This window comes from Bombus vancouverensis, chromosome 14 (assembly GCF_051014615.1).
Source record: "Bombus vancouverensis nearcticus chromosome 14, iyBomVanc1_principal, whole genome shotgun sequence".
In the NCBI taxonomy this organism is placed as follows: domain Eukaryota; kingdom Metazoa; phylum Arthropoda; class Insecta; order Hymenoptera; family Apidae; genus Bombus; species Bombus vancouverensis.
The window spans coordinates 9,551,117-9,565,616 of NC_134924.1; the positions used below are offsets into that span (position 1 = coordinate 9,551,117).

General features: G+C 37.1%; 1 protein-coding gene across 7 annotated transcripts; it reads left to right on the forward strand.

Annotated features, from left to right (window-relative positions):
- The first annotated feature begins 6 nt into the window (after positions 1-6).
- On the forward strand, positions 7-14,149 carry Ca-Ma2d (Ca[2+] channel Muscle-specific alpha2/delta subunit). Of its 7 annotated transcripts, XM_076624337.1 has the most exons (17): positions 7-146; positions 712-1,034; positions 1,140-1,480; positions 1,567-1,757; positions 2,454-2,954; positions 3,399-3,480; positions 5,589-5,851; positions 6,499-6,908; positions 7,477-7,796; positions 8,802-9,062; positions 9,343-9,471; positions 10,043-10,404; positions 10,687-10,891; positions 11,356-11,926; positions 12,013-12,371; positions 12,903-13,199; positions 13,296-14,149. In XM_076624337.1, the coding sequence occupies exons 5-17, from the start codon at positions 2,869-2,871 to the stop codon at positions 13,587-13,589; spliced, it is 3,639 nt and encodes a 1,212-aa protein (XP_076480452.1). In that variant the 5' UTR covers positions 7-146; positions 712-1,034; positions 1,140-1,480; positions 1,567-1,757; positions 2,454-2,868; the 3' UTR covers positions 13,590-14,149. The 7 variants fall into 7 exon arrangements, with proteins under 7 accessions (XP_076480452.1, XP_076480450.1, XP_076480455.1 ...); XM_076624335.1 differs by lacking the exon at positions 712-1,034 and having other exon boundaries at positions 15-146; XM_076624340.1 differs by lacking the exons at positions 712-1,034; positions 9,343-9,471 and having other exon boundaries at positions 15-146.
- Positions 14,150-14,500: the final 351 nt, after the last annotated feature.

Consider the following 14,500-nt stretch of genomic DNA (forward strand, 5'->3'; position numbering starts at 1 on the left):
CGTACGCCTGGCCCGTGACTGCCCGGCAACCGGCTCCGCGTGCTTCAAATCAATATCAATCGCTATGCACCAGCTGTTCCCCCCGTGGTATACGGCACTGTGTTCCTTGCGACCACCTTTTCGACACGTTCTGATAATAATTGCCGGTGAGTTTCCTCCTTTTTATGAACGACTTACTATGTATTTACAGTGAACGTACCTTTGCCTAGTGCTCCCCGGATCCTTTCTCATAAAAACACATTGATATTGACAGAATGGAATTTTTTTTAGTAATAAATTTTTTAGAATAACTATTTTAATATTTCCTAATTAAACATTTAAGCGAAGTTTGCTAAAAAAGATTAAAAAATATGTGCTTAAAAATATCACAACTGTAAATCCATTTTCATATCTAAAATATATTTTATGTGCATATTAATGTGATATATGAATATTTAAGTATGATATTAAGTAAAAATGAATATCTATTTATGAATATATGATATATGAGTGAGATATATTAAAATCGATAAAAAGATAGAAGATCGAATGAAAAAATAAAAAATTCATCAAAGATTTAAATAGTAAGAATCAATGGATAATCAGTTCGTAGAAAAATTAACTGTGCAAGCTTTCCGGCAAATATCGATCGATTAAACAAATAGTTAATACGCTAATTGCTCGTTAGCCAGCTTATGTTGCTTTTAAATACTCATATTATTGTTATTTTAGTGAAAATGGCATTGTATTATGTAAGGGTTACCGAAGTGTCAATCAGCTCTATTGCGAAACCCTATGTGAAAATCAGTTAATAAAAGATGATAACTTTATTAACGCTAAAGAAGGAGATATTACTTTAATTGTACAATAATCATCTAAAACACGCCACGCTTTGGAACTTTATTAATTTTGTTCGAGCACATGGTCTTCTATACGTCTATAAGTACTTACATGGTTGCTCTGAACCGAACGCCATTGACTCATAATGTCACGCGTTTGCCTCATTCATTATAAGGAAGATTTCTCTAATTCTTTGAATGGGTTACGTCTTCCTTGTTAGTAGATATGCTTTCTCACTCTTTACAAGAATTATGAAAGTATAATGTTTTATTGCGTTCGCTATAAAGATAACTTTCTATGCTTAAAACTTTTCAACACAGGTAAATATATTAGTTTATCTCCCCTGCAAGAAAAAAGGGCCGCGTGGTCAAGGTTTTACGCAAACGCAATCGTGTGGTTCGCATCGTCGTTTTGGATGTTTACGAGGGATACCGAATTAGGGCTGCGGTGGGTTCCCCGAGGTCGAATCGGTTTGTTGATTTCAACGTAGATCGTGAACCGAACAGTATGCAGTATTTCGAAGAATTGATCGATGATACGGCTCACTTTACAAATCGCTCTGTACAAACTTTATATATACAAGTCATCTATCTTATCATTTCATTATACGTATAACTCGGAGACTTTAAATAAAAAGAATTTGGAACTGAGGATATTCAAGGTAAAGAGTTAATATAAAAGAATGTAAAGTGGTAAAGTAAACGAGCGAGTGAAAGTTTTCCTAAAGTTCTTATTTAAACCGTACAGGATGGTCTACTAGGAAAAGAAGGTTGACCAAGCTGTGAGGTGATTGGTCGGCTGGAATCACCAGACTTTCGAGCACATACACAATATTCTACCGCACAACCACCGTTCAGTGGTTGCGTGTGATAAGGTATTGAATAGTCTCAGCAAGCAGCAACGATGCAGCAATTTTGCTGATTGCAAACACGTACGCGGTAGGTAGTCTTTTGAAACTTGTTAAGCGTATGACGTGGTCTTGATTCTACCTTAAATGATTGCACGCCACCGACCGGGCGTTCATTAGTGGATCGGCTACTAGATGATGATGGAGCAGTCAAGTGTGCGTGTTTTCGGCGTTATGCAACTATGCAATAGTGCGTTAAAGCATGGTCAAATTACGGTAGATGCTTCGACGCTCCACGTCTCTTATTTATGCTGTTGTATGTGAATTTCGCTCTTCCCAGTTAAAAAATCTGATGAATTTGAGAAAATGAAAACGACACTCGGAATCTCTACAAGAATGTAACTCCTATACGCCTATGCATTTTTTTTATGGTTACAGAGATCTCCGGTTACCCGTGTATGCGTACGTAAGCGGTTTACGCGTATCATTAGTTACCGGTAGTAAGACGTTTTATTCGATTAATACCGTGTTTGAGGATTCGTAGGCGCTTCTTCAAACATAAATACTTTCTTTTAATTGTATTAGTAGAATCTAATATGCTTGTAATTTATTTAAAAGTAAAATTAATTTACCGTTTACTTTATAGTTTTATTATATTCAGTATTACACTATATATACGAGTATACAGAATGTTCCAATAAAACGTAAGTTGTCTGAAACTTTGAATGGAACACCCTGTATATAAAATCCTAAATAAAAGCAATTGATAAAATTATCAAATTTTCAGGATTTAATGGGTTGTGCTATTTCGAACACATGACCGATAAAAAGGATTTCCTATGGCTGATTAATACTCACACACGTGTAGAACAAGTATTTGGAAGCGTAGTCATGATCCTAACCGAGAGCTACAATTTTATAAATATACGGGACCACGCGAAGGAAACAACGTGGTGGAAGACCGAGTTTTGTGATTCGTTGGTTTACGAGACGACGCACCGTTCATGTACCAAAAATAAGCGAGACATCTTGCCTTTGCCGGTCTCTCGAGATTCAGAAGACTTGAAGATACTAAGATAGAGGCAAACGTGCAGCCGCTGATTCAGATTCACAAGGTATAGAAAACAAAACGGAATGATGGGTTTGCGATACCTCTTCTGCGGTTAAATCGTGGTGTAACGTGAATCTCCATCTCTCGAACAATGCGACAGAGATTCAATATCCGTTGGATCATTCTCACCATTTGCTTCCTACTATGCACCGGCTGCTTGGCTAAAGACGGGTACATGTAAGTAATGTTAATATTTATTATTCTTTCTAGATCAGGAGCGGCATTATTTTGAACAAAAAATATACATATAAATAGTAAAATGATTAATGGATCGCGTTAACTGTTTCTGATTTTTTTGGAATGGTGTATACCGTATATCGTATATCGAAACTGACAGGGATTAGACATTGATTTTACCTGTATTATTTTTTAGTTTGACAGATCGTCATTAATTTACGTTATTTCCATTAAATATCAAAATATAAATATAAATTTAAAATCAATATCATTTTATGGTAATTCAAGGAGAAATACTTTCGCCGTTCTTTAAATATCGTTAACCAATAATTGTTATTCTAAAATGTGTACAGATTTGATGACAATAGATGTTCTATAATCTGTTTAATTATTCATTTAATGGAACAGAAATTGAGGAGTACATTCATTATTTTATCGCTTTAGAGTCACGCGATGGGCAGAGACCTTGGGCGACGAATTATGGGAACTTGCAGAAAAGGTGGCGCGACCCGAAGAGTTATTAAGCGTAAGTTTGATCTTCATTCGTGCATGCATCTATGTCCATACATAAGTTACACGCGATCGCGTGTTTCTCTCTTTCTCTGTCTGTCCATCAGTATCGGTTGATTCGTGTAACTATTTTCGTCGCGCCCCCGTACATGATTATCGTCACTTAACAGAGGTAGAGGACTTAACGGATAGAGAAGAAGAAAATAGTAAAAGAAAAAGACCGACACAAAGCACAAGGGAAACAAAGTTATTACTAATGTAAAAAATAAACAACGCAGAAAAGAAGAAAATTGGTCACACGAGATAGACGAAAGGAAAGAAAATATTTGATGAAAAAGAAGGCTCTAGTATAATATCAGGATTGCAAAATATTCGGCTAGAATTATACTTTTTAGAGATTTTTCTGTGGCTTATTCTGTATGCATTTGAACCATGAGTATTGGAACAGATTTCGATTATTTAGATTTGGACCATCTAGGCTGTGATCATATAGAGAGCGGTAAGCACAAAATTGATATTTGGAGTATTAGTATTGGCTGTGCCACCGCTTGTATTACCGCTTACCGCTCTGTATGATCATCGCCTTGCGCGAATTTCTAAATGTTGGTAAATCCGAATTTTCAAAATCATTCATCTCCATGAATGGCAACTGTCATCTTCGGGTTTGGCAACCTAAATACTGCCGAAAAGTCACATTCAGATAAAAAATTTTGCAGTCCGGATACTATACTTTATCTAAGAAGAGAAAGTGGAAAAATACATAAATGCATTACTCGTCTGTGATAAGTAGTAAAGAAGATACAATGTATCGACCTACGATAAATTAAATCGCCAAACTCTTGCACTGGTTACTTGGCCGTTAATAACTTAGTTGGTAATTTTGGTTTATAGAGAAATAATTCGTTGATGGGACAATAAATTACCCGTTATCTATATATAGCTTAGATGGCCCCGAAAAAGTAACTGAAATTATGTTATGCAAATTGAAAGTACTTGTGATCTGCGTAGGGAAAGTGTTCTGCGCTTTGAACCGCGATCTCCGTGCATAGATGCCGCCTGCGATACGTTTTGAACAATGATTATGATTGTATCTGCTGAAGCCCATTTGTTAAACAACGTAAAATTCTAATGTACGAGTTGAGGATGGAAAAACATAACTCTATAAAAGCTGCTAAAAGTTAATATCTCACTAAACAAGACGTCTTTTAAAGAAAACAAAAATTTTACATTTATGATTAATATTTTTTCATTAAGAAATTTAGACGGTCTTTGCAACAAATGTTTTGTTATGAAAACGAATATAATTTTATTTTTATTTTGTACTGAATTAAACTTCAGGCGTTATGATAATTCACGATAATGCTGTGACATTGCATTCTCGCCAGATGGTTCATGGTTGTTATTATTAATTAAACTAAGCCAGGATTTGTAATATAGTAGGCTATTACTTGTATTATCAATTATCCAAAGTGGATCGCAGGAGGTTTTAGAATTTTAGAATAGAAAAGAACCTGGTTTACACTGTTTATCGATCATTCTTGTCCTTTTATCAAAAACGAAGCATAACCATGCGAAAAATGCAGCCATTACTATAAATGAGTCGGGTAAAAGTTTGAATGACCATGAAGCAGTTGACATTCGTAGAGCTTTGTGCTCTAATGTTTTTGTAAATCGTCCGTAACATTTATAATTTGAAGGTCAAAATTGAACATATATGTAGTATGAAAATTCAGTTTTATAATTAAAGATTTCCAATTTTCAATTGCACCATTTGTACATAGCACTTCGCAATTACAAAGAGTAAATCGATGCATACACTATTATTATACGTATACATACATACATTACCATAGCGATGTATTATAAAAATATTATTATTTAACTGTAAAGTTTCTCCCTCTTTTTTCCTAAAAACTTTGTTTCGATGCGAAGGAATGAAGGACCAGGTTCATTACGTATTGTTCAAAAGAACAATACGATGAGACACGGGCGCGTACGAGTAAAAAAAGGCCGCGGTTTCGGCGCAAGAAATTAATAGTAGCATGGCGTGACGAGAGGGAAAAAGCGGTAGAATCCAGGTCGAAGAGGAGGCAAGGTATAACCGTAGTCCCGAATGAATTGCAGAAATACAAAGCGATGAACACGCGAGTGGAAAATAAGTCCGGGGAGGAGTTGGTGAACATAATCAGCGAGAACGTCGGTAGGATGCTCCGAAGGAAGATGGACGCGGTGACCTGCATCCGGATGGCGGCTGAGGAACACGCAGAAAACTGGGAGAACGATGAGGAGGAGGGAAATTTCACTTACGTGTCCGGAAAATATAGTCCAGTGAACAAAGAGTTACCAAAGATTCCATCGAATATGGAAAAAAACATCGATGCTTACAGGTTCATAGGAAATTGCTTTTATCCAATCTAGATTTCTTCTTTCTATAACTAAAGATAGCATATATCTATCTACCTTCACTTTTCACTTATACATATACTGTATATCTGAATTCAAATTCTCATTCTCAATTATTCGATGAAATATAGTTATTTAAAAATTATTAGTCAAGCTGCAAATGATTAAAGACGAATCAGCAAGTCGATTTTTCTGTGAAAGTATATCTATATCGTTTGATGATTACTGTTTATTTGAGATGAAAAATATTGTTCATGAAACGAATATAGTTATACTACGTAGTGGTGTATATGTAATAATATATAATTCGTGCGTAATATCGAAGCATTCTGAGTAGTGGTACAGAATGGAATTAGGCTGAGAAGCTTGAAACGTCTTCGGCATCGATCGTAGGTGAATGTTCGAACCACGAATTGGGTCTAGCATTCTGTCTTGGTCTGAATAGTTTGACGGTCGAAGAAATTGATAGGATTTGTTCGAAACATGAAAATCAAATGAGATAAAAATCGAACATGTTTTAAGTTACAAAATACATTCGATACATTCATGATCCTCTCATTTCTCTATAAGCAACAAAAATAATTGATTCCGTATTACAAAACATAAATGTGATTGTTAAAAATATTTACAGAAAAATGCTGCTAACGCCTGACTCACACTTTTACAATATACCAGTAAATACAAGCTTTTCGTCAGTGCATATACCTACAAACGTGTACGACATGTCACCAGCGGTGATCGAGGATATAAAGAAAACCGAGATCCTCGACAATATCTTCCAACAAAACTACGAGTCAGATCCGGCTTTGTCTTGGCAATATTTCGGCTCTGTCACGGGAATGTTGAGACAATATCCTGCCATGCAGTGGAAGATGGATCCTACGCAGGACGGCGAAGGGGGAGAGGAAGAAGATGAAGAAAAGCCTGACATTTATGATTGCAGAGTACGTAGCTGGTTCATTGAGGCAGCGACTTGTAGCAAGGACATGGTAATACTGATGGATACCAGCGGCAGCATGACGGGCATGGGAAAGACTATTGGTGAATGAAATATTAGTATTTCAACCTTTTAATTGTAGGGTGGAGTTAATTTAACTTAAATGAGAAATAATTTCCATGAGAATATTCTTTGTAATCGTAAGGTATGATAGAACTACGTTAACTTTGATTCAGTTTTAATATTTTTTAAGAAACTGTTTAGTTTCCCTTCAATTTATGACTCTACGTATTTCTACGTACTCGTATATGTACTTTATGCGTTAATAAAATTTGGAACTTATAACGGTCTGGCGCGACCACGGAAAATGTGTTAGAATCAAAATTAGAACGCATTTGTGGTTGCTCCGTGTAAACTATGTAATGCATGTTTGGAATGCACCGCGAATCTGAGGTTACACGTGCAGTATTTAGTGAGGATAGAGTATATTGACGCAATCGTATCGCATAAATCTTCGCAAAGATTAAGTAATCTTTTCATTCTTGGTATAATATAGTCACATAAAAACAATTATCTTAATGATGTGAAAACTAATATTAGTCTAATTTCCTTTCCTTCCTAGGTGAAATATTCAAGATACTTATCTCCATTCTTTCATAAATATTTTTTCAGCAAGGACAACAGTGAACGCAATATTGGATACTCTTTCAAATAATGATTTCGTGACTGTATTGAGCTATACAAACGTGACATACGATGTGGTGCCCTGCTTCAAAGACATGCTAATCCAGGCTACTCCAGAAAATGTGTACACTTTCAAGAATGCTATAGCAAATGTTAAAACAGAGGGACTCGCTAATCTAACAGAAGCATTCACTAGAGCTTTCAACCTACTAAGCACATACAGAGAAACACGCGGGTGTGGTGCAGACACATCGTGCAATCAGTTAATTATGCTTGTCACGGATGGTGTTCCTGGAAATCTGACAGAAGTAAACCAATATCTCCTTATAAAAAATTACGTTATTTATCTAAGCTGCTAATTATCTCCTCGTCTTTTTCTTTTAAAACTGTAGATCTTTTCTGGAGCACATTTAGTAAGAAAAAAGCGATTTTATCTGACGAGATAATTACGCCTAAACAGATGATTAAGACCTAATAATAATGTAAACAATTTTCTAGGGGATCTACATGTACATATATACATATATATACTCCAAACATTTTTCTATACATCTATCTGAATGCTATTATTCATAACGTAGAGAAAGTCTCTCTAATTAATTGTTCTATCATAGAAATACGGAGCTCGCTTCTGTCTACAGACCATTTAACCTCCCATTTGTGCTTATTGTAATTCGCCCTGGCTGAGCTACGTTTCCACAAGAATTATACTATCGAGCGTAAGAACATGCTACGTTGTCGCGAAACCGCACTAAATTTAAGTAGGTCCGGTGAGCGCGATTTCCATTGGAGAAAAAGGTCGCGTTTTTAGCTCTATCCTCGACGAGTAGCTCTTCAGTTTTATGAGATCCCACTCGAATCGACGAGAATCATAGCGATCTCTGTCTTCCTATCTCTACCTCTCTTTCCTTTCCGCTCCTTTCATCTTTCTCCGGTCTTCTTCTCTTTCCTTCATCTTTTCTCCTTCTTACCATCATTTCCTCGTACTCCTTCCCTCTTTTCACGCTACTCTGTCGGTCTCTCACATTTTTCTCTCCTTCTAACTCAGTATCTACGTATATACCGATGCTCTTCACGCGACAGTGGTCGCATTTCCTTATCACTCTTTCAAGTGCTTAGAAAACGCATCATCAACGATAACGCCGCGGCACAGTTGCACCACGATTACGCGAAACTTTATGGCTGTGAATATGCTGCTCCGAACGACCTTCTTATACTCTATTTCTTTTCACTATCTATTCGAACTAACTTTATTTTTGTTATTTTTATCAAGCAACATTCGAAAGGATATGATCTATATGAATTTTATGTAGGTATTCAGAACATGGAACTGGCGAGATAATGACACACACATTCCTGTACGAGTATTCACATATCTTTTGGGAAAAGAAGTTACCAAAGTTCGAGAAATTCAATGGATGGCTTGTCTAAATCGCGGCTACTATACGCATGTTCACACACTAGAAGAAGTTCGGGAACAAGTGCTGAAATACATTCCCGTGGTCGCACGACCCATGGTTCTTCAGGATGTGGTGCATCCTGTCGTTTGGACCCATGCTTATGCGGACATTACGGTGAGATAATCACCTTATGCAGATAACTAATAATTGTATAATGTATAATCAAGTTATAATTTTTAATCTTTGTCGTGTAAACAATTGATCTATAATTAATTCATAATCAAAATTACCCGACTATTAGATCATTTTAGGTGTTTGAAGAAAGTAAAACGTTTGACTATGTTAACAATCTGTACACATCGAAAAGCATCTATGGCTCTGTTTCCTCTTTGACCGTTTCACTTTGTACATAGTGTCCCCAATTCTGTAAATTTTCTGATTCACCTTCCGCTAGAATCCAGCACTCGCCACTTGGCTGTGGCTGGTGATGCAGCACAAGGAGCAACAATCACGGCTTCAGAAACTTCTGAAAGGAAAACGTCTGGGCGTTCGAATAAATGAGGACGATACCTACATACAGAAGGTTCAGAGCAAGCAACAATCATCCCTGTAGCTTTAAAGCTGCCTTATCGTGCTCGATGCGCTCTTTCCCTTGGCATTTAGTTGAATGTAGAAATAGTAGTACACCCAGCAGATAAATTTAGGCGAACCCTGCATATAATTATCATTAGCCAGGCACTTTTATTTTAATTTCCATTCGCGTTTAATCTTGCTCTTCTGTATCCCGAAAATTAATCCCATTGTAAAATGCGATTTTTTATTGACCTATTATTAAAGCGTTTTGAATGGAAATAAAGTTTAGTATTTTCTTTGCATGCGATACTTTTCTTAGGAAATGTAAGTCGTAAAACATTAGTTAATGGCAAACAAGACTGCACAGCATCTATAAAATGTTTAATAGTTCTTTAGATTTTATAGCACAACCTCAAATGTCATTATTTTTATTTTTATATATATAAGTGTGATTTTTTTACACTGATTGCATCATAGAATAACACGAAATAGAATTTAGTATACACGTAGAGGGGAAAACAAATTAAATCTATACCTATGAATTTACAAACTTACAAATAATTAAATTGTACATCTAACAGCTCCACAAGAGTGAGGACGTTCGACAGGATGCATCTCTATTGAACACGACAGCTTGGCAGGAGTACAGGCTCCTTACATCCGTCAGCACGCCAGTGTTCGACCGTAAAGGGAATCGCAACAATCGGACAAGAATAGCGAATTTACTAGGTGTAGCCGGCACGGATGTACCAATTGACGACATTCGAAAGCTTACATTGCCATACAAGCTGGGCGTGAATGGATATGCTTTCATCGTGTCCAACAACGGATATGTGATACTGCACCCAGATTTGAGACCCGTTTACAAAGGCACATTAAAGCGCAATTACAACAGCATAGATCTCACGGAAGTGGAGATCTTGGACGATGGTCGTGGCCCAAGGTAGTTTCCTTTATTTTTTGGATTTACATTTACAAAAGTATAGTACGTCTGAAACATATATAATATGTTTGTTTGTATAGCGTAAAATTTAATAAAGATCTAAATTTTACACTCATTCTTTCCTAAAGAATAAAAAAGTAAAGGATATAATAATCTATTCTAAAAGCTTGGTCATGATAAATCTCCGAAGTATAGCTGTTCCTGAAAGAGGAAGATATTGCTTTCGTGCAACGCGGCAGACCTTAGAGGTTTAAGAAGAGTTTTTATTAAAAACGGGTACAGGAACCCCGGGCCAGAGGTGCTGGAACTACGAGCCGCGTTGGTGGACCACAAAAAAGGCAGCTTAAAAGGAGTACCCGTGAAATTGCATTACGACGACAACCGTCGTGTGTCTCTCGAAAGACGCGACTACTTCTACGCGCCTCTTCCTGGAACGCCCTTTGGCCTTGCGGTCGCTATACCCAACTATGGCACAACTTGGATCAAGGTAATCCTTTCAGGATATCGTGTGTATACACGCATTGCTAGAAGTTTACGGAATGCCGGAGTATCTCGGCTAGTTCCGGTGAACCCGATGCCACAAACTCGGACTCGCGTTCTCGAGATTGTGGAGCAGCAGAAACTTTGAGACCTAGAGCAAGCTTAGATGGTAAACAGCAACCATCTGGGGAAACCTCTTAATGGTCGATCGAGCGCGGAAAATTCCTTGCAATTAATGTAACTTTGAGGTGAAGCTCGAAACTCATGGTTTAACAATCAATGGTTATATATTTTTCGTCGTTTTTAAAAATGTTTAAAAATACATTCGATTTAAAAAAAATAATAGTTTACTTTGTTAAATAATAGCTTTTTCTTTCTCAACGTATTACTGGTTATCCTTAATTCATCCTAAATCATCATTTTCATAAAAAAAATTTCGTACATTAAAAATTTTATCACACATTGTTCAAGGTTGGAGACGAAATCCGGAGGAACCAGAACTTGAAGGTGAATATCTCCGACTTCTTTATGGGCAACAACTGGCGAGTACACCCCGGTTGGGTGTACTGTCGCTTTCACTATTTAGAGGGTCACGAATTCAACAGTCCCGAACAAGAGTTGAGACACTTCCTGGACCTGTTAAATAAGCCTGGCTGGCGTTGGTCTGAACAGTACGAAAATGAAACTGACCATGTTCCTAACTGTGGTAGACGGACTTTGTCACAGGATGATTATTATTGTAACAAGGAATTGATGCAGCTGTTAGTTTTCGATGCAAAAGCAACGAATGCCAGCTTCAATAGCGATTTTGTATTGGATGATCCCCGAGCGCGACAGTTAGCAGAAGATTATGGAATTTTTTTAAGATTCGTCGCCACTCAGAGTGGTTTAACTAGGTGGCATCATTTAGATACAAACAACTTACCCGAAGACGATGATGGCATCGTTTTTGGTGATCTTCACAGGAGAGCTGTAAACGAACCTTGGTATAAAGGTGCCATTTTCCAAAATATTTTAGATCCTAACAGCATATCTCTGTCAGGTGATTGGAAAAGATCATTTCTTAATAAAATTGCCTATCTACTTTCTTAACGTTTAAATATCTATTTATCTTTTAAATTGTTTTAGTTCCTTGGGAAGCAGGAGTAAATGCTACAGTAACAGCTTCGATTGGAATATTCCCTAAAGACGACCGCAAAACTGCATCAGCAGCAGTAATCGGTTTTCAAATGCCAATGAAGGATCTTTATAAGAAATTTATTAATCTAACTTCCGGCCAAACAAACTCAACCTTGATAAACTGCCGCAATTTATGGATAGATTGTTACTTGCTCGATCAGAATGGCTTCATCGTGATATCAGAAGCGCACAACGATACCGGTCAGTTCATGGGGACACAGGAGGGTGCAGTGATGAATTCCATGGTCGGCCAGGGTCTCTATGATCCTGTCGATATTTACGATTATCAAGCCTGGTGTGAGGAAGTTGTAAGTACTTGAACTTATAGTGTATTCTAGTAATCAAAACAATCATACCTTTTCTTCATTTCTGCTTTTATAAATTGTCATGTAACGATTAATTTCCATATGTAACGACAAGATTTTTCTGTAGTAAGACCTGGACAAATCTTATTTCCTTTCCATTTTCACCTTTTTCTCCTACCCTACTATACCCAGTATTCACAATCGTATAACGTATAAACTTCAAGTTTTCAAGTTCCATCACCGAGCGAGAGTTTGTTAAAAGCTCTGTATTTCGAGAAGCGTGCGAGTGTAAGGTAAAGTTTCGAAAAGAAGCCCAAGAAACAAGTAAAACAAATAATCGAAAAGTTTCTGGAAACTGTACGATTCCGTTCGCTCTTTGGCGACATATTTCTAATTCGTGCCAAGTTCCACCGAAGAAAAAGTTCTCTCGCCGGGCGAAAGATAGCCGTAACTTGTTGTGGAACGTTTCGCAAACAAAATGAGAAACTCGGCCGAGACAAAAACAATCTCACGGGAACAAAACCGTATCCACAGCGCATCAGCGGTGCGGCCACCTCTCTGACGGACCCGCTGATGTACATCTGGAAACTGTTGCTCTGGTTTCTGTTACGTGTGACGTGGTTCACGACCCAGTTCGTGAACTTGCCAGTCGGTTACGCCAAAGTCCATTTCGATGAAGACGCCCCGGACCCGCCGCCCCCGCCTCGCCCTTGTCTCTATCATTATCCTTGCGACCAGAAAAGGGTACTTTATATGATGAACAACACGATCGCTGGCCAGGGCATCACGAACCATTCGGATTATTGCTCAAGGCCGTTCTATGCTCGTAGGGTCAGTGTCTTTCATTTTACCCTCGAGTGGAGTATACTTCACCCATAAATTAATTTAAAACATGAAAAAATAAAACACGAATGATATGATTCGCAGGTCCCGCATACAAATTTATTATTGGTGGTTGTCGATGCTATGTATCCAACCTGTTACAAGAGATTAGAGGTAACACCGGTGACAATTTCTCCGCTTGAATACACGAACGGCTCGGAAAGCGCGCCTTGCCATAAAATTCCACTAAACGACCTTAAAAGGAGGCGTCTTGAGGGCTGCTTCACGGAGCACCCCTTGGAGTATGAGATCGAGGACTGCGGAGGGGCATCACAACTGACTGTATCTTTGCTATTATTTTCTACCGTTGTAGCTAGAATCTTATATACATTTATATAATTGTTTAAAACAAGAAGGTTATGGATTCGTTTAACGATATTGATTGCCTTGAGTAGGATGCGAATTACAGTATATAAATGATATGATAATAATAACGTTGATATTTATTGTGTCGAACCTTATAACTTCTTGCAAAAAAATAAAATTAAAAATTGAAACACGATTAAGATGAATTAATCTTATTAAAAAAAAAAACGTAAGATTGATGATTACTGTAACTTCGATAGCTATTCAGATTAGAAATATTCAGCTTGATGTTTTGTAAAGCAGACTATGTTCTTTTTTTTGTGGACCAAAGACATCGAAGAACGAATCGATCGGAGCGAAGAAAAGAGAACATAAAGCCTGACGAAATATCTCCCTATCCATGCAAGATACGATTTTCTGTTGGCGTCGGAATGTCTGTTGATAGGGTGAAAGGAGCTTGCCCCAGAAAATGTTTTGTTCCCTCCTCCACTCGGATATTCAGATCATAACTCCTTCGCCAGCTTAATTGTAACTTTTTATTCCATTTTCTTATATCGAATAAAATTATACTCGTTAAAAATGGCTAATCAAAATTAATCAGTTTCTTTTTCAATCTTTTCCAATCAATTCTTTTTTTTTCTATGTAGAAAAATTAATTATTCAACAATGCCTGTTTTAGAAAATTTTCCATTAACGCCAACTCATTGGATTCCTCATCTCCTCTTTCCTATCGCTAAACAAGATTAAAAATTCAAGGATGACGATTTCTTAAATCTCGACGATAACCATAACAGGTATTTTCTCAAATCAAACAATAGATTCACTAATCCTTTCATTCTTAAACTAATCAATCGTTCTATTTTATCAATTATCCGTCATTCCTCATATTCCAAGAAATCTACGAAAATCTGTCAAATCAACGAAGAACTCGAACGTTCTCCCTG